The following is a 21,244-nucleotide window of genomic DNA, read 5'->3' as shown; positions in this document are numbered from 1 at the left end:
TTGATTTCCCTGGCAGATTGTTCCCCTATTTCCCGCAATTTGTCCTCCATCGTATTTTCTAACCCCATTAACCCATTTTTCACCTCTTTTATCCCGTTGTCTAACCCCTCACCGGTACCCCTCGCTTCGTCCCTCATTACCCCCAATTGCTCATTCTGAGCCTCCATCCGGTTCCCCATTTGTCCCATACTGCTTTTCAAACCTCTAATTTGGTCTCCCAATTGCTCACTATCAGCCCTCATTTGCTCACTATTAGCCCTCATATCGTCCTTCTGCAGGTTGAGGGACGCCTGCATTTGTACCATAAATTGCTCCATGAGGGCCTGCATTTGGGCCATCCCTCCCACTTGTGCAGCGGGTGCGGCCGCCGTAGCCATGTGCGAGGCGCCATTTTGCGCGCCCGCAACCTCGTGCGCGAGGACGCCATTTTGTGCGTCTGATACCTCCTCAACCGCCTCTTCATTGCTCTCCTCCTCCCTTTCTTCCCCTAAGTCCTGGGTTACCCCTAACCCGTCTATCTCCCCCACCGACATCCGATCGCCTTGATTGTCCATGGCGCGACCTCAAAATTCGGGTTTTATAAAACAAAATTTCGGCAGCTCGTAATTTTGATCAAAAAATTTTTTTTTCTACACGTTTTAAAAATTTGGTTCGGGCCTCGAATCCCACTCCCAGACACCAATTGTTACTGATCGCGGTTTAGATGTTATGATGGGCCGAGCGGATGGTCCAACCGCGACCGTTACAGGATCCCCAATTGGCCCAACTCCCCCAACGTTGACCAGATCGCACCACAGATATTCAATCGGGAAACCTCTAAAGCGACCGAAAGAGAAGGAAAAGAGAAGAAGACAGAGTACGGAGGAAGAACAGATTTATTATACACACACAAGCAAAAAGAAGGAGCGACCAAAATTATCTACAAGCAATGGATGGAAGAAGCAGTCACACAGTGAATCATTAACTTATACTATTCAATTTACTTAACCCCAGGACAACGATTAGGACAGATGACGTTCACACTTGCACGGGGGATATTGCAGGCAGGGATGGCGGAGGTGGGTTGCTGGAGAGGGAGGCAGGGTCAGGTCCCTGCAACCGGCAGGGCTGGAGGTAGCAGCTCTCAATGCTTCGCGTTTTTGGCGGGAAAACCCTCGGTCGCGTCGACGCTGCTGATGCTGTAGACGTCACACGCTGGCTCGGTCACACCTGCTCCTCTCCTTCTGGTGGAGCCGTCTCCCTCCTCTCAGCGCGTCTCTTCAAACCTTGTTTCCTCTCCAAGTATCTCTCCTTTTTGGTTTGGAGCGTCTCTCATCTCACAGCTCACAGCTCACAGCTCATCTCTCATGTCCTCTCTCATGTCATCTCTTCTCTCCTCTCTCGAAGCAGTCCCTTCCAGTCGCTTTTATTACTCGGGGCGGAATCAAGCCGCCGGCTGCGAGGGCACGCCTACCGGGTCGCTAACCGCGGTGCTGGTTGGCTGTTAGGGCTGTCCGATTCCTCCTTTGATCATGACGACGTGCCACGCCTGTGAGTTGGCGGCTCCTACCCCCCTCTTCCCCGAGATGAGCACATGGGCAATGGCGGCTTGCGGGATTGAACACCACTCGCACCGCTTTTGAAAGGAACTTTGGAGAGCGGAGATGATTGGGGAAATTGAAAGGGGCCTACGCTTTATTTCGTTTGATGCAATGCAGAGTCAATCTAGTGGGAAACACATATTTAGCCTACATAGAATAAGGAAATAAACTATTTAAAAAGATATATCGTGGCCTGTGTGTAAGTTTCATGGAATTAACTAGGAGGACGGCTGCGACCATTATTTACATTACGAGGGTGTTACACACAACAAAACCATACTTTTCACATTCGTTACACTTCCTCCAAAATTGTTACACTTCTCAAAAACCGTTACACTTCTCAAATTCGTTACACTTCTCAAAACCGTTACAATATATATATATATATATATATTATATATATATTATATATATATTATATATATATTATATATATATTATATATATATTATATATATATTAGATATATATATTATATATATATATATATATTATATATATATTATATATATATTATATATACGTATATTATATATATATATATCATATATGTGACTCATATATGTGACTTTTAATGGTGGAGCCCATAGGGCAAAGCTGTCTATAACAGTGTTTGTCTGTATGTATGTACGTCCCCTCAAATGTATACCAATGAGAGCTGAGGATCTGGTCACATGACAGGGGTGATGTGATGTCATTACGGTGGTACGACGGCTGACTCCACACACTGCCATTTTGATTCCTATGCCGTTCAAGCCGGACCTATCATTGAACCTGTCGTGTATCACAATCTGCATTCTCTAGCTTTACGTTTTTCATTCAGTGTGAAACACAAACACGTAAAAACCCATGAAGTAAAACACGTGAAAATAAGGATCTTTTATAACACTTGATTGTTTCCGTGGCTGTGGTTGTTGGTGTTTGTGGGCTCCTTCTGTGTTGTTTTACATATTTTTCTATTGCTTCGCAAAATATCACTACTACATATATAATTTTGTATGCTTGTTCCGTGTCCTTCTTAAGGGTTTCTAGTGTCGTTGAATAAGAAATGTTTCCGTACAAACTGCTGTGTGAATAAACCATACATTAGTGCATCTTCCTGTTCTTTAAACTCGCAAAGAGGCTTTTAGAATTGGCAATTTTGTGATTAAACAAACTTTTTTATGGCGTAGATATGTTTGGTTCCTGTATTTACAGCATTTCTCTCTCCATATGTATGTATGTATGTACGTCTCTCATATTTATCCGACATATTGGGTGAGTTTTATATCCCACAATTACGCTTCTGGAAGGTAGAATGTAAAATGCCATTTGGCTATGCCAGTTGTTTCTTTCAACACCCTTTAGGGAACGTTCATACACTACATCATATACCTGGTTGGGGCAAATTATCACACTTGATGATTGGGGGGAACTTAAATTATGACAACAGGGTGGTGATATATGACAGGGGGGGAATTCCCTCCCCAGATCATAGATAATTAAAACTTTGATTAAGGGCTCTTCAAACATTGAAGCATTTCTTATGACTGCCTTCAACCACCTTAAGCCTGGTGTTGGTTAGTGGTTAGGGTGGAGGGATTGGGATCCTAGGGTCCTGAGTGCTAGGGTCCTGAGTTTGAATCCCAGTCAGCTGTTGAATTAACACCAGGTGGGGTTGACTCAATCTGTCATCCTTCTGAGGTCGGCAAAATGAGCACCAACTCACTGGGTCCTCTCTCAAGGAGGTTGGTGGCAGGATTTGCACTCCGGCCACCCTAAAACACCTCATTCCGTAACGCACACAGTGGCGTGTGTCAGGATGGTGCTGAGGTCACTTTGATAGTGTTGATTAACTGACCCAACATATAGAATAAACCAGTGTCTCAATGCAATCTCTTCACTTCCATGGTGACAGACAGCTTAGAGACTTAGAGTAGTACTTCAAAATAATTTAATACTTACATTATTTGCTGACTGGTATCTCCACCCAAGTCATATCCTCTTCAACTAAAGTATCAAACAAGCCTGGCTATGCCAGTTAGATTTTCGGTCTTGTTTTAACACCTAAGCCTTCCCCGGAATTCCCCCTCCCCCACCCCCAACCCCTGAGAACAACCACCAGTTTGTAGCTCACTCCATCCAACGTTCAGGAATGCATGTAAATCAAACAAACAAACCCTTCTCCAATTATAGTTTGTTTCTTTTTCAGATATTGTGATTCCTGGATCACAGACGACAACCAACATGCAGGCCACAATTCCTGCTGGAGAGGGAATTTACCTCATTCAGGGCAGTCGGGGTAAGGTTTCCTGGACCTTGTAGTCTGTTGGCTCATCTTCAGTTTCATCATGTAGGCCACAACTCCTACTTGTTAATACCATTATTATTTATGGTAATTTATTCGTTACATTTTGCCTCTTCATAGCCACCTCTCTTCGAACAATGTATCACCATGTGATGAAAATGTTGACATTTTATTACAGTGGTGGCCATAATTTAATTGATCACGAAGTGGGCTTACCCACGTTAGATATCATGAGTGCAGAAAACGTCTTTTTGTGTCGAACAGCTTGACCTGATTGTCCTTCAAGAGGAATACTGCTTGCTACTGTTTTGCTCCTTTACTGAATGCATCTTGATGCCTCGAGCATTTGTTGATCTTTACTGGGAGTGATTAATGAATGGTGTCTGTAGCTTTACCTTGGGACAAAACGCAATGTCAATAACATTGGGTCACTTAAAGGTTTAACGTTTGAGTGGAGGAGTGGCAGGACACATGGGCTTTCACTATACAAAGTCAAGAGCGATCTACGTAGTTCGAATATCGGCCCAGCTACAAACTTTCATCCTGGTGTTTCACAGGCAGGGTGATCCATCATTCGGATGGCCGTTAAACTAGGTGTCTCGTCTGCCGGCATTAGTGGGTGGACATTAGAGACCCACGGTGTCCTTCGCGAAGAGTTTGCGAGCTATCGCTGGCACCATCGGCAAATGACAAATTCCCGCCATAACTACTGCTGGGAAGGCGATGGCAAACCACTCAGTATAACTCTTTCTCAGGAACCTGCTTCAGCAGCACCAACGCACTGTGAAGAGGGAGGGTCACACACAGAGAGACAGAGAGAGAGAAGGAGAAGGAGAAGGAGAAGGAGAAGAAGGAGAAGGAGAGAGAGAGAGAGATAGATAGATAGATAGGAGATTTTGACAGATTAGTACTTTGTTTGGCTTTTCAGCCTCATTTGTTTGTTTGGCGAGTTTAATGGTGCCATAATATTATTTGTACCAACTTAGGAAAAACACACACACACTAACCCATAGGTATCCCTCACCCACCAAGCAAATCATTTCCAAAAATTGGGTGAAAATGGAAGATGCCATGCATTAAACCGAAACAGCAATGACAACTGTCCCAACAATTGCAAAAAAGACAAAATAAAAATATAAAACAAAGTACCAAGATATATACACTGACAACTGTGAGAATGACAAAAGATAATTGGACAGAATGGGCAGAGACAAAGAAGGCTCATTGGAATGGCTAAAAAGAGGTTAGTTCAACTGGGACAGAGAACAAATCACTATAAATGGCCAAGACCATGGAAACTACTCCAATGGCTTAAAGAAAATGGCAGGACTGAGTTGATTGGAAAGGTATAGGCTCTGCAAGGTAGAAACAGCACGAGCCACCTATCGGGATGTGAAAAGCTCATGTCAGAGCAGCTGTACACCCAAAGGCACAACAAGGTATGCAGAGTAATCCGCTGGCACATCTGCAGAAATTTCAATATCCCAGTTCCACAAAACTCATGGAAACATGAACCAAAAGCAATCATTGAAAACAAGGCCATAATACTCACATTTGACCTGATGATCCCATCCAGCATGAATGTAGAAAACAAAGCACAGAGACCAAACATAGTACTCAGAAACAAAAAGGAAAAGGCAGCATTGTTGATTGAGATATCAGTACCAAGCGATTTTGGACTAAATAATGCAGAAATCAAGAAAACGATCAAATACTCCCGCGATTGGAATCTCCCGCGATGAAGCTATCTCTGAGGGCCTTTCACTCACTCACCGCAGGCAGGTAGGTGGTCTTTCTGTCTTCTACCGACTCCTCTCCGGCCTTGCTCCCCCAGCTCTCTCTGTGCTCTGTCCCCCAAATATTCCTACAGGTCGCACAAGATCTGCCAGCCACCCTCTGATGGTTAAACTGCCGAAATCTCGGCTCTCTGCTCACCTTCACTCTTTCATTCCTCTTTTCTCCCGCCTCTGGAACAAACTCCCACACTCACTTCAATCGCACTCCTCCCTCCAGGTCTTCAAAACAGCTATTCACCACCATCTCTTATCTTCCCCCATCCAAAACCTTGATCTTTTCTACCCCCACTAATTCACCCCAGATCCACCTTGTTTGAAATTCCAACTTCTTTCCTGGAAGTCTTGGCAGTGTCCTTATGTTTTATACCTCTCCCACCCCCCCCCCCTTCCCATGCCTCCCCCCCAAAGCCCTCTCCCTCCCACAGTTCTCTCGATGTCTCCATGTCTCTCGGTCCCTGCTCTCAAATGTTGTGTTTGTGTCCTTCCCCCTCTCTCCCCATCTTGTCTACCGCTCCCGATGTTATTTGTTTTGTGTGTCTGTTTGTCTTTCTGTGTGATTAATGTTCGCTCTTTCACAAGCCTCGATCTTGTATACAAAAAAAAAATATATATATATAAAAAAAAAAAAAAATACCATGACCTCAAGAATGAAGTGAAAAGATCCTGGAAGATGAAGAGCACCGACATTATACCAGTGATAATTGGGGCAATGGGAATGACAAAGAAGAACCTTACAGAGATCTTACAAACTATCCCCTTTTTTTTTTCTTTTTTTTTGTATACTGAATCGAGGCTCGTGAAAGAGCTAACATTTATTTCACAAACAAATCAACCAGACAAACAAAATATACAAAAAGAGGGAGCGGAAGACAAGATGGGGAGAGAAGGGGAAGCACACAACCACAACATTTGAGAGCAGGGAGAAGTGTGGGAGGGAGAGGGCTTGGGGGGGAGGAGGCGTGGGAAGGGGGGTGGGGGGGGGGAAGAGGTATAAAACACAAGGGGACCGAAATTAGCGGGGGTAGAAAAGATCATGGTTTTGGATGGGGGAGGATAAGAGATGGTGGTGAACAGCTGTTTTAAAGACCTGGAGGGTGGAGTGGGATTGAAGAGAGTGAGGGAGTTTGTTCCAGAGGCGGGAGAAAAGAGGAATAAAGGAGTGAAGGTGAGCAGAAAGTCTTGATTTTGGCAGTTTAACCATAAGAGGGTTGCAGGCAGATCTTGTGCGACCTGTAGGAATATTTGGGGGACAGAGCCCAGAGAGAGTTGGGGGGGGCAAGGCCAGAGAGGAGTCGGAAGAAGACGGAAAGACCACCAACCTGCCTGTGGTGAGTGAGTGAAAGGCCCTTGGAGTTAGCTTCATCGCGGGAGATTCCAATGATTCTGAACGCTTTGGTTTCAACAGCGTGAAGACGAGCTAGGTGTGAGGCAGGGGCACCAGACCAGAGGGGAGAGCAGTATTCCATAGAGCTGCGGATGAAAGCCTTGTATGTGGTGAGGAGCTCAGGTGTGCCAAGGAAGGACTTCGCACGACGGAGGATGCCCAGTCGGCGACTGGCTTTGGAGGCCAGATTTGAAATGTGGTTTTCCCAGGAAAGATCATGGCAAATAGTGAGACCCAAAAGCTTGAGTGACAGAACTTCTTGGAGAGGATTATTCAGAAAGTGGATGGGAGGGTTGTCCAGTCGGTCCTTTCGGAGAGACATCGTAAGAGTGTGAGATTTATCAGGATTGAAAGACATGTTCCATTTGTTTGCCCAGTCTGTGATTTTGTCCAGGTCTGCAGAGAGTGAGTAGACTGCAGACTGCCGATCTGAGGGATGAGGAATGGAGCGACAGAGAGTAGAGTCGTCAGTAAAGAGATAGAGAGGATTTTCAAGAGAGTCAGAGAGATCATTGATGAAGACCAGAAAAAGCACAGGGCCCAGAACACTACCTTGGGGTACTCCAGCCTGAACAGGAAGAGGAGATGAGAGAAACCCATTCAGGGCCACACGTTGACTACGACCAGAGAGGAAGTCCGCCAGCCATGCGTGGAGATTTCCATGGATACCAAAGGAGGAGAGTTTGGTGAGCAGAGCAGGGTGCCAGACCGTATCGAAGGCACGTGAAATGTCAAGGGAGACAGCTCTAATTTCCTGTTTGGCGTTGAGGACCTCCATCCATTGTTGAGAAAGCAGAAGCAGCATGTCCAGAGTAGAGTGACCAGGTCTGAAACCAAATTGATGATCAGAGATCAAGCCATTGGAGAAGAGGAAAGATTTCATATCTGAAGCATTGATGGATTCCATGACTTTGCTGATAATTGGGAGAAGGCTGATTGGTCTGTAGTTGCTAGGATCTGTTTTTGCACCTTTATTGTGCAAAGCGGTGATGTTGGCTGATTTCCAAGCAGATGGCAGATGACCTTGAGCAAAAGAGAGGGTGAAGAGAACAGAAAGAGGGAGTGAAAGAGCGGAAGAACAGGATTGTAGGACCCGTGGGCTGATGCCGTCAGGACCAGTTGCAGAATCAGAGTCGAGGGTTGACAGAAACTTTTCCACCTTGTCAGGAGGAAAGGACACAGAGTCCAGGAGCAGCTGGGTACGACTGGGTACGGTGGGTACAGAGAGGGATGGGTTTGGGACACAAGATTTAGAGGCAAACACAGAGTTGATGCATTCAGCTTTTTTACGTGCGGAGTCAGCCGTTAAGCCGTTTGAGGTGAGGGAGGGGATGGAGGGGGAACAAACACCAGAAACAGATTTGACCAGACGCCACCAGGATTTGGAAGAGGGAGACAGATAAGAGAGTTCGGTCTTGAGAACGGTGAGATATTGTTTCTTGGCTCTCCTGAGGGTGGACACACACTTGTTTCGGGCTTTGTGAAAGGAAATGAGATTTCCTTCCGTTGGATTTGCTTTCCAGGAGACGAAAGCAAGTTGTTTCAGGGCAACAGCCTCACCACAAGATTCCGTGTACCATGGACGGGAGGAAGGGTATGACAACTGAAGACGAGATGGGATAAATCTGTGCATGAGAGAGAGCAATTTACTTTGAAAGAATTCCCAGGATGAGTTGATGTCAGAGGCGATAGAGATGGGAGACCAGTCCAGATGATTGATGGCTGCTTGAAGACCGTGCCAGTTGGCCTGAGTGAAATGCCAGACTCGTCGACGCTGAGGAGGCTCTCTGAGAATGGTCAGAGAGATGCCCACTTTGACAAGCACATGATCCGATGAGCCGATTGGAGCAGAAGAAGAGCAGCAGACATTTTCAGGGAAGTTAGTCATAACCAAGTCCAGAAGAGAAGATGCTCCGTTGACTGAGATCCAGGTCGGGAAATTGACAGATTGTGTCAGTCCCAGTGAGTCACAGAAGTCCTTTGCTGAAGAGCCATGGCTGGTGAGAGAGGTACCCACACCCAGCCAACTGGCATGGTGACAATTGAAATCACCACATATGAGGAAGAGAGAGTTGGGATGGGTAGATAGAAGTTGGTCCATATTATCAGACAGCGAGATGTAGATGGAGTCATCACTGTTTGGTGGACGGTACAACACACATATGAACAAAAGGTGGGAGCGAAGGGGAAGCCGTAGCCAAAGGTATTCCTGGGGGTGAGGTGGAGCGAGGGCAGTGGAGGGCGAGTGAGGAAGAGAGTTTTTTATAAAGATAGCAACCCCACCTCCAGGACGAGGCTCTGGTCTATCATACCGGAGGAGGGAGTAACCTGGGAGAGATACCAAGGCATCAGAGACATCATGAAGGAGGAAAGTTTCTGTTAAGCAGATCACATCTGGTTTGTCAGAAGCAACCTGTATGGAGAGATCAGTCAAGTTTGAGCGAAGGCCCCGGATGTTTGAGGTCCATACCGTTAATGAAGAGGAAGGGGGAGCATCGGATACAGAACAGGGGGAGGGGGGATGGGGTAGGGTAAGATGTGGAAGAGGAGGAAGAGGTAGGGAGAGCTGTTGAAGGTGTGTCAGAGATTTCAGAGATTTCAGAATAGCTTGGAGAAAGGGAAGAATGGGGCGGACAAAAGGTTTGATGGAGATTGGGTGAGGCACAGTGAGGTGTTATTTGAGGATGGGGAAGAGCGAGGCAGAAGGTTGGGGGAGATGAAGGTGAAAGTTGGAAGGGGGAAGAAGCAGGGAGGATGCTTTGAGGAGGGGTGAGAGAGGAGTCTAGGAGGGGAGTAGCGAGGGAGAGTCTCGGAGGGGAGGGGTGTGGGGGGAGTTTAGGAGGGAGGGGAGGGAAGGGGTAAGGGGTGAGATTTGAAAGGGATGGGTGATGGGGAGGATTTGGAGGGGAGGGGTGATGGGGAAGTTTTGGAGGGGAGGGAGGATGGGGAAGTTTTGGAGGGAAGGGGGGATGGGGAAGATTTGGAGGGGAGGGGTGAGATTGGATTTTGAAAAGTGTACGATTCATGGGAAACGAACATTTTTTGCAAAATGAGTTTGAGACCTCGGAGTCAAAAATACGTTTGAGGACACTGAAGGAGGGGTGGAGTTCTGGAGAGTTTAGGGAATGTAGAAAAGAGGAACTGTAAGAGATGGTATTATTATTATTTTTTTGGAATGAATAGATTTGGTGAGCAAGACGAAAGCATCCTTTTGTAGGAGAAGAAGAAAAAGGTGTTATAATATATGAGAGAAAATAGTTGTTCAGGGGAGAGATTGTACATTTCTAACCACGTGATCGCGTGATCGCGAACAACGTGAACGAAGAACGAACGAACAAATAAGAACAACAATTAAATGAATAAGACCTGAGAAGGAAAAAAAAAATTTGGGTTTTTTTTTTTTTTGAGTAGAGATATTAAACAAGGAGGTATGGGGTGAACGACTGGGACGAAACAGAGAACGAAAATAATTGCAGCGCATTCGACGAACCGCTGAGAGAAAAACAAAACCACAAGGTCGGAGACGGTACGGTAGCCTAAGCCTACGAGTACTAGGCCTCAGAATACTCGATACGCATTAACCGACGATTGTGTATACATGTATGAAAAATTAGCACCGAAAATTTTCCTAAGGACACGCTATAGGTACACACACCGAAAGATAGAGACAGTCTCGACAAAAACACAATTGTGAAAGATTACTTCGCTTCGAAAGCGTGAGCGCATGGAACAGCTTCGAAAAGTCGTGACCTCGCCGTGATCTCGCGAGATTGTACGGGGCTCAGTGGGAACATTACCACAAACAAACTACAGTTGGAGGATGTACGGGGCTCGGTGACAATCCTGAAAAGGACCCTCGGAACAAAACTCTGAGAACAAAACGTCACAACCACCTCCCATGAATTGCAATCCCTCACTGAAGCAGGGGGTGGATACTTCGAGTCCTGGGAGGACTCCATTCCACCTTCTAAAACCCAAATTATGGAGATAACAACCAACGACGCACACTTGATGTTGAATTTATTACTGGTACAATATGTCGATACAGAAGAAAAGCAAATGAGAGCGAAGTCGATAGTGTGCCATCACAAATCCCCACCAAAGCAAAATTTAATTATGGCAAAACATTTCACCAGGAATGACCCAATATCAAACTTTGAGTTAATTTTCCGTTTTGACCCCTGTGACCTCAAGTTCCCAACCCCTGAGGGCATGAACTGTGGATGAAATCTAAAAAAATCGTTGCACATTTCATGCTCCCCCCCCAATGTTTATTGCATATACAGTTTCATTTTAAAATGTGCCCGTAATTCCATTTTAAAAATTTTTATATGTGGGAAAATTACACGCCCAGACCAGGAATAAAACCCAGGTCCTCTGGAAAACCGTACCAGTGCTCTGCCCTCTGAGCTATCTGGGCGACCCTGACTGAGCATGCAATTTTCCCACACATATGATTGCCACTCTTTCCGTCAATGCTTCCGGGGCACTCGCTGCCAACCATAGGAGCACCAACGGCCTGAACACGAGAGGGTCTTCCTCCAATGGGGGGACAAATCCATGTCCGCAATAATAACATTTATGGTTGACAGCGAGTTCCCCGGAAGCATTGACGGAAAGAGAGTGGCAATTCTATGTGTGGGAAAATTGCATGCTTGGTCAGGGTCTCCCAGATAGCTCAAGTGGCAGAGCACTGGTACGGTTCACCAGAGTTCTTCGGTTCGATTTCTGGTCTGTGCGTGTAATTTTCCACCATATATAAATTTAATTATTTATAATCCTGTTCATTCATGTAATTCCATTTTTTTCATATTTGACCTCTCGACCACTCCCCAGGGGACAGGGCCAAAAATTATACTGTTCTCTCATCTTGCCATCTGATGATCATAACTGGTGAATTTCTCTACAACCTCTAGGAGGAGATAGTGTGATGGACCATCAGACAGACTGATGCGATTGCAATATCCCCCAGTTTTTTCCAAAAAGTGTGGGGATAATAAGTTGTAGGGTGCTCATCTCCATTCCGTCATCCCACTTTTCTCGTTGTCAGAACTGACTCCCTGTTTCTGTTGACTTGTAATCTTCCTTCCAGTCCTTTTAATACTGCTATCCATTCCCACCTCATGTCTCCCACACCCATGTGTGTGTGTGTGTTTGTGTGTGCACGCGCGTGTGCAAGTGCATCCTTGCACATTAGATTGAGGTGTAATGGTACGAGGCATGTTCGTTGGTTTGTTCCTGTGCCTTACAGGTGTTTATATCCGCACTGATGATGGTAAGATATTTGCGGTGAGGTCGACAGGGAGGCAAGGAGACCAAGCGCATCGTGAGTATGTTGGAATTTGCTTCATGTACACAGCAGGGCAGGATGGATGCCATACCCACCTTAATCAATGGCAAAAGGGTATTCCCTTAACGGTGGAGGTTGTCAGGAAGATGGGTCGAGTCAAAGTGCACTTTATAAAGATATCTCATTAATTTCTATCATCGGATTGTACAATAAGCTGTGAATTTTCGACGCGAAGAAATTGACAATCTTTCGGTGTGTAAGAAAAAAATGACTAGAGATTGTATTGTCATTACATGAATGAGCAAATGGACTCCCGTGGTTAAACGTGTCTGTTCCAGGTCCAAACCAGAGTGCTGTGACTATAGACAAAGGTGTAGCTAATGCTACAAACCATCGTTCTCCACCTGGCGGGCCTGCGGATTTTGTCCAGCAGGTTCCTAGCTTTTCTACTGCTCCTTCGGACGCAAGACATGCTGATAGACAAAGGGAACACGATTTCGCTGTTCCAAATCCACAAAAACTCCAGTTGGAGCATGCTCAGGGTGTTGGCATAACCAAGGGTGCATCTGCCCAGCTTGGTGTCCACCAGGGAGTGACAGCTGGACATGATGGCACACTCCTGAGGATCCCGCAGGCGGAAGCTGGTGGCGTTCCACTGGCACTGGAGCCACCAGTTTTGCCACCGTCCTCACTTGCGCGGATAAATAACTGTTCATCAAGTACGGCTGTGGTCACTACACCCTCTGTATCTTTGGTCCCAACCAGCAGCACGGCCACACAAGCATCCAATGAAGCAGCCGCACAGGCCCCACTTACCCTTCCACCACTCACTTCTTTACCTTCACTTCAGCCAAACAACTTTTTCATGGGTCCGTCAGCGGTCTATCCATACTCTTCAATGTACGGTGATTCTCGACTCCTCTATGGGATGCCTAACTCTTTGATGCAACCACAGGCACCTAGTGAAGTCGCCAGTACTACCTCCCAAGCTTCCACTTCAGCTGCCTGCTTCTCCCCTGGAACTCGCACGTCCCTCTCTGTTCCGGTACCATCAGGAACTCAACCTTTATCCTTAGGAAACTCCAGCCTCGCCCAAAACCTGCTGCTCCGGGAGCCAAATCTCTACCCAGGTTTCCCACTGCCGCTTCAGCTTCTGCAAAGTACACTGCCCACGGGTATTTCTGACTTTAACTCTCGGTCATCCAACACGTTCCCCTCCTTAGTGTCGAGTGCGGGGAGAAGCCAGAATAGCAGAGTGCCTACAGAGCAGATAATCATCAGTTCTGATGATAGTGACTAAGGCAGTGAACTGTGAGACAAATAAGTCTATTCGGCTCACCCTCCCAATGTCATTGGTGCTCCATATGTGTCACATTTGTGTTTAAACTGTTTGATTTATTTATGTCTGAGTATTTATTTTTTCATCAACCTTCTGAGTACAAATCAGTTTTAGGTGAGACTGCTTGGAGTTTGTTCATTCCTTGCTTTGGACCTTTCCGGTTATTGATTCAACATTCAACTTGCAGTTCGGCTAAAGCTTCGGCTTGCAGTTCGGCTTGCAACATTGAGGACCAGTTCACTGGTAATTCCCTGGTTGTCGTTAAAGGCGGCAAAAAGGGTTGGCGTCAGGAAGGGCATCCGGCCGTAAAACATTGCTTCAAAAAGGGGACCGAAAAATAACAACAACCACGGTCCCCGAAAAAGGCCAACCCCCGCTTTGCGGGGAAAAATGGCCTCTAAAGGTGGTTTTATTCAACTTGCAGTAAGGAAATATGTTGCCCGGTAATGCCCTGTACAGGCAGCACAGATGAGGCTGGTTTGGCCGGTGTGAGTAGGAGTCAGGCCTTTGAGGCCGATTTGGCCTAGCAATCTCCAGTTGGAAACCAAGGGGTGGGGGAGAGACATGAGTTTGGAAATTAGGCTGGTTTGACCTGTGTGGTTGAGGGCGGTTTGAACATCCGTATATTTTATTCTGCGGCTCTTGACAAGCACTTTCAGCTTTGACTTTTTTACTACTTTATGTTTATCAAATGAACTGAACATTAATTTTATTCCTATCAGCTGTGGACGGTTTCTGTCTGTGGACAGCATTTTCTCGCGTCGCTGTGTCATTATACCGTGTAAATAGTTTTCCTTGGTTGCCATCTACCTATGCAACGTGTTTGGGATGGTCCGTGCAAGGTAGCACGTCCTGTCGGAGCCGCGGCGGCGTCCGCACGGTGGCTGAGCCGGCAAAAGCACATTTTGTACACCGGTTTGTGTCGTATTGTGTTTTGTACACGCATGTTCTCCCTTGTCGATGTATTAGCCATCATACTTGATACCATTTTTCCATAATGCTAGTTTTTATATGTACAACTGTATGGTGAACTTTAGCAATAGATAAGCTTGTTTATAATATACCCGTAACATTCCTTGATGAATAAACCCTGAAGAAAAAAAATGACCAAGAGTGAACGTGATACGGACCAAGACTTTCGACCCTGAGCGATGTCCACCCCACAGACATCGAGGAAAGGCAGTATGGATTTGGATCATGCTATAGGAGGTTGTTTCAAGGAACACTAACCGCTTAACAATGCCAACCTGTCCAGGATTGTACTCCTTAGCTAATGAATCTGCCTTGGCAGGCCAATGCACCTCAGTGTGAAAGGAATTGTTATTTTTATTGTTATTTAACCGTGTAAAACACCTTGTTATGCTAAATGATGGGATGTTGGACGAAGGCCTCCCTCAACTCGTGGGGGTATCGGCAGGTTGGCAGTTGGAGGTTTGGGCAGGTAATTGTAATTCTTCAGGTGTGGGGATAGCTCTCATTGTGTAAGACATCCCGACCCAGGTTACACTGCACAAAAGTCAAGTGTGCATACCTCTGAGCTGTCCTGTCAGCCCGATGATGGGTCCATAGCAGGGGTTGAGGTGGATATCTGGAACCTTTTGGAGGAGGTATGAGAGGGGGATCCCCATGATGGCATTCCACTTGGTAAATTTAAAACGTCAACATTGTAAAGGAATTTTAGTGCAGTATACTAGAGCAGAACAAGATAGTCACGTGCACAGACCATATGTACGGTAACCGCACAGGTGACCACATACGCACGGGGCATGACCCCACAATAACAGAATGACCTGATGGATCAAATTGAACTATTGATGCAAAGCTCAGTTTGACGACAACAATGGAAAATAAGCGATCGCCAAGGGTAAGCCTCCCCCCGGTGCCCACGATATGGCCTTATTATTTTTGGACCACCATATGACCTTGACCTTCAACATTTAGGGATAGCGTATGAATTAAGAAAAGCTGTCCCCATCTACCATCTATCTAGAAAACTCAACATAATGAAAATCGGAGGAAAATTATTCAGTTTATGATTAAAATGGTGTTTTAGTTAATTAGGTCACAATCAAAAAAGTAGGTCAAGGTCACTCATGAAATATCAGGTGCACAACTTCAATTCAGGTACTCTATTATGATGCAAGAACTTCCTGGAAGGCCTTTGAGATCCCGCATTGGAAAAAAAAAATTGAGTGATGACCAAAAATGTTTTTTTTTTTCAGACCACCATTTGATCTTGACCTTTAACCCAGAGGGGTATGATAATGAACTGTAAATGCGCCTTGCTTTCGTCTATCTCGAGGGAAATTTTATTCCGATCGGATAAACCTTAATAGAGTTATGGTGAAAAATATTAAAATGTCTATAATTCGGTCATGATCTTAAATTAGGTCAAAGTCAAAAATAATTATGTCAACATCACGCACTTTCTATTCCTATTATTGATGCAAAATTTCATTGCAAAAATCCCAGCCGGCTCCGAGATACAGCTCGGCCATTAGGGTTTGCCCTCCTTTTTTCTGCCAAACAGTGGTTTAGTACTCCGAGTGGTCGAAGAAACTCTGGGGTACCATTAATGCCCATTAATGCTCGGGGGGTACCAAAATGTACCATTAATGTGGGTACTAATTGTACAGGGTGTCCCATAAGTCTGGAACCATCCCATAAGTCTGGAACCATAGGGCAAAATGATGAAAATGGCTTGTATTCCCGAATGTGTTTGATGTGTCCACCTTCATGATTGTTACAAAAATGCAGACGATGTATCCATTCAGCAGTCACACTGCGAATGGTGTCAGGAGTGATGGCGTCACGTGTTGCTGATGCGCTCCCACAAATGTGCAGCACACCTTTTTTTCCGCGTAGACCAATGCCTACAAGTGAACCCAGAAATAAAAATGCAACGAGCTGAGACCGGCGATCCCCGCCGGCCACTCCACAGGCCCTCGACATCATATCCAATGACCAGGGAATTGCCGGTTCAGCCACTCTCTTACGCAGATGCTGCAATGGGCAGGAGCGCCATCCTGCTGTAACCATGTTGGGAAATCCCCATCTGCGTTCAAAGCACTGGGGCAAAGCACTGGGAAATGCTTCCTGTGCCATCAAAAAAAGAAGGGGCCTATGATGCGATCTTTCCAAATGGCACACCACACCATCGCACAAGTGGCACCTTGTTCCTTTGAAGCAGTAAACCAGTGAAGGTTGTCTTGCAACCTGTAGTGGGTGTTCTGTCGGTTCACCTCACCATAAACACCCTAATCACTGAACAGAATGGTGGATGAGAAATCTGAATTTTGAGCACATTGTTCCGTAGCCCATTCACAAAATTCCATCCGTCGTCCAGATCATCTTCACTTAATTTCTGCAGGATTTGAAGTTTGTAAGGTTGCTATTTGTGTGATTGAATAATGTGGTGGATACTGCTTTTTGACACTCCTGTCTCAGTGGACAACCACCAAAGAGACCTTTTGGGGCTTTTCATGAAATGAGCGAGGATGGTAGTAGCTGTGTGGTCGTCAGTTGATGTCATCAGAGGTCCACTGTATGGTTTCTCTCCTATGGATCCTGCTTCCCTGAACTTTGCTCCCGGTTTGTCGACACAGCTGTGTGTAATCGGCGTGCGGTCTTGATGCAATCTGTTGAATTCCTCAGCAAACTCCCTATGACTCCGATTTCTTATGAGCAGGATTACCTGGATACGTTTTTCCTTACTCAGTGACATCATGGACACCAGCAAGAAACGAAGACATCATGAATCACTTATTTTGTCCTATGGTTCCAGACTTGTGGGATACCCTGTAGAAACAAACTCGACAACAGGTATAAGTCTCCCCCAATCCTAAAGGGTGCCGGAGACTTGATTATAATCCCAAAATGTAATACCATTCCAGAGGCACAAATCGTGATGGTTATTTTGTGGATCTTGGTTTGGCCTGAGTGGTTAACGGTGGTTTTATTCCTCAACGGATGATGAGCATTGAACACGCACTTAACGGTGATGATCCCTCGCCAATATGGCCACAGATCTGTACCCACCGAGAGTTTGGTCTGGAACGGTGGGAAATGCAAAATAAAGAAAATAAACCTCAAGTTAGGGTCAAAATATTATAACGGGGAGAAATTGGCAGAGCACCTTGCAGATTGACCAGGGTGAGATGTTAACTGCTCTACTTTTACTAGCGATCACCAGGCAAGATGATCCACTGGGTAGCTACTTGGAAGGTGATGTTCAACACGGGCAGGTCACATGTCACATCTCTCTCCAAGGATCAGCAATCAAACTATTCAACGCACTTCACTGGGAGAGCCTCTGTAAGCGATGCAGTCCCTGGAACTCCTCGGGCTCACCAACCTTTCATGGGAGGATCACATCTCCAAGCTACCATCAAAGGCTCGTCCCTATTCTTTGTGGAGCTAAGACCTCCCTGAGGTTCACCGACCTCATCACGGTGTACAAGGCTTTCATGCGGCACATTCGGGGCTGGTGCTCCTGCTTCTCACTTTGGTCATCTTGAGGAAGTTGAAAACGAGGCCTTCTCCATCATTGAAATCTCCGAATGTGGAGTCGTCTTCCTGTGTCTGTTCTTCGTCCAAACTTCAGTCTTCAGTCCTATCACAACCTCGATGTCGCAATCATCTACTACATATGTGGATTCTGTCCCATGCTGATCACACACTTTGCTGATCTTTGCCACTCATTGCCTCTATGAGCCTTGACTTGTATAAAATAAGTACCAACACAGGACTGACATGTTGGTTTGAAGTACGCACACTCGCCTCAGGTGTTTAGCTTGGGGTGGAATCCTGATCCAGCTACAAACTGTCATCTCGGTGATTCAACAGTGTGTGTGCCATCTCTCGGATGGACGTTAAACTGGCGTCCTGTCTGCTGGCATTACTTGATAGACGTTAAAGATTCCATGGTGTCCTTCGTAAAGTTTAGGTGAGCTAGTGCCGGCACTATGAACAAACTAGATGGATTCATAGAATACGTATCCCACGCAGTCACCTTGGTATGAGCCAACTGTTTTTTTTTTTGTTTTTTTTTGTATACAACATCGAGGCTCATGTAAGACCTAACATTAATCACAAAAAGACAAACTGACACATAAAACATAAGATAAAGGGAGCGGGAGACAAGAGGGGAGAGAGAGGGAAGCACACAAGTACAACATTTGAGAGCAGGCACATCGGGAGATCTGTGGGAGGGAGAGGGTTTGGGGGAGGAGGCATGGGAAGGGGGGCAGGGGGTATAAAAGGGGAGATGTATAAAACACATGGACACTGCTAAGACTTCCAGGAAAGAAGTCGGAATTTCAAAAAAGTGGATCTGGGGTGAATTAACGGGGATAGAAAAGATCAAGGTTTTGGATGGGGGAAGATAAGAGATGGTGGTGAACAGCTGTTTTAAAGACCTGGAGGGAGGAGTGGGATTGAATAGAGTGAGGGAGTTTGTTCCAGAGGTGGGAGAAAAGAGAAATGAAGGAGTGAAGATGAATAGAGAGTCTTGATTTTGGCATTTTAACCATAAGAGGGTTGCTGGCAGATATTGTGCGTCCTGTAGGAATATTTGGGGGACAGAGCAAACACAGAGCAGGGGAGCTAGGCCGGAGAGGAGTCGGAAGAAGACAGAAAGACCACCAACCTGCCTGCGGTGAGTGAGTGAAACCTGCAACCTGCCTGCTCTTCTGTTTTTGAAGGTTTTTTTTCTTTGATCCAATATGGCTGCCAGACCACGTGAGCGATAATATCATAAATTTACATTCTCTAATATAATTGTTGCGTATATCACGCTCAGGAAATTTCAAACTGATCAGACTAAGCGTTGTCCCTGTCAAATTATGACATCATTAACAACACTCACTCTCCATGCAGAGTTCTTTACAATGAGCAACGCTTCAATTTTTTCCATGGATTGGTTTTGGGGGATATCGAGGTGTAACGTTTTTCCAAGATGATGCCTATATCACGTGACCTATGATGTCATACTTATCATTAAAACATTCTACAGGAGGAGGTGCTCCCATGGTGAAAATTTAGTGTCAATCCGACCAACAGTTGCAGAGAAAAATAAATGCATACTGATTGGATCAAGTGTTATACTTGTCGAATTATGACGTCACAATGAAGCCACCGATGACATCATCATCATCAACATATCTTATTCCCCATGTGCAGTACTTGACAATGAGTCACGTTTAATTTTTTTCCATTGAGCAGTTTCAGAGATATAGAGGTGCTACGTTTTCCAAGATGGCGTCTGTACCACGTGAACCATGACGTCATAATTGTGAATTTAAAATGCTCCAGGTTGAGGTGGTCTTTGGTGAAAATTTCGTGTCAATCAGACCAACGGTTACCAAGAAAATAATTTTTTTAAATGCAGACACGCATGGTATGCCACACCTATGAAGCAACCGACCTATGACGCATCCGATCTATGACGCACCCGATTGCTTAACCATGTTTTCGTTTCGGGAGCGCAGGGTAATTACAAATTCCTGCAGTAACCAGTAGAGGGCATTGCAGCAGCAAAGCCACGCCCCTCAACCAATGATGCTACCTCGCAGCCTTGTGCTGCAGCCAAACGAAGAAGAAGCACCAACACACCTGGCATTTCTTTCAATACGCACAGATATCACCAAGGGGGGGGAGTGATGGATCCTCGTCCCTGTCGTCCACTTGATCCCAAAGGGTCCAAATGGTGTTCATCCATCCGAATGTTCTTACCTTGGGCATGGGTACCATGTTTAATGAACATTTATGATGGAGGCTGCAGATCACCATCCATACCTTTGTATTCCTGGCTCCCGAAGGGTTCCAGCGCTTGCTCACGAACAATGACAGGTTCCGGTTCACCTGCGCACCCCGGGATCTGTTCCGTTGCCGATGTAAACACTCCGTTGTTTGGTCGAATTGCTCTTGTGAACGTGCTCGAAATCCCCACGAGTAATGACGTCACTCAGACCCGCCAAAGTTGCTCCTGGGTTTCTCTTGTGTCGTATCCTCTTCAATCGATGTACCTTTTACACCCCGACGGTTCTCACTTCCCGGTGCTGCTTCCTCGGAGCTTGTGTGCGTTTGGGCCAAATACGCGCGAAAATAGGTGGAAGGATGAAGAGCGTGCAGGTAATCACGTGGGGGACGATCTGTGCTCGCGTGAACCCCCGCCACCCACTATATTTTCCAACAACTTTCTTGGGTTCAACGGAATTCCAGCGGGTTGGATTTGCGGACGAGACGAGTAACTAACTATTAACGGTGGGTCGGGTCTCGTGCATTGGCGCTGTGTGGGTGGGCGTGGTTTATGCGGGCGTTTCTCTCTCGAGTGGGCGTGTCTAGCTGTAATGGGGCGTGGTTTTACAGGGGGTGGGCGTGGTTTATGCGGGCGTTTCTCTCGAGTGGGCGTGTCTAGCTGTAACGGGGCGTGGTTTTACAGGGGTGGGCGTGGTTTATGCGGGCGTTTCTTGCTCGAGTGGGCGTGTCTAGCTGTAATGGGGCGTGGTTTTACAGGGGGTGGGCGTGGTTTATGCGGGCGTTTCTTGCTCGAGTGGGCGTGTCTAGCT

At 46.0% G+C, this 21,244-nt stretch overlaps 1 protein-coding gene across 2 annotated transcripts in view; it reads left to right on the top strand.

Moving 5' to 3' along the window:
- Positions 1-14,783, top strand: part of RAD54L2 (RAD54 like 2) — a 90,959-nt gene extending 76,176 nt beyond the window's left edge. The window contains exons 20-22 of one of the 2 annotated variants that reach the window (XM_068114183.2): positions 3,772-3,861; positions 12,299-12,373; positions 12,676-14,783. In XM_068114183.2, the coding sequence (XP_067970284.2) occupies positions 3,772-3,861; positions 12,299-12,373; positions 12,676-13,637 (1,127 nt within the window). In that variant the 3' untranslated portion in view covers positions 13,638-14,783. Of the gene's footprint in view, positions 1-3,771; positions 3,862-12,298; positions 12,378-12,675 lie in introns of both variants that reach the window. The other variant, XM_068114184.2, reaches the window with a different exon arrangement.
- Positions 14,784-21,244: the final 6,461 nt, after the last annotated feature.

The sequence above is a fragment of the Myxine glutinosa genome, chromosome 4 (genome assembly GCF_964187855.1).
Source record: "Myxine glutinosa chromosome 4, kmMyxGlut1.1, whole genome shotgun sequence".
In the NCBI taxonomy this organism is placed as follows: Eukaryota; Metazoa; Chordata; class Myxini; order Myxiniformes; family Myxinidae; genus Myxine; species Myxine glutinosa.
Note: the sequence above shows the minus strand (reverse complement) of the source record. Positions and strands in the feature narration are given on the sequence as shown.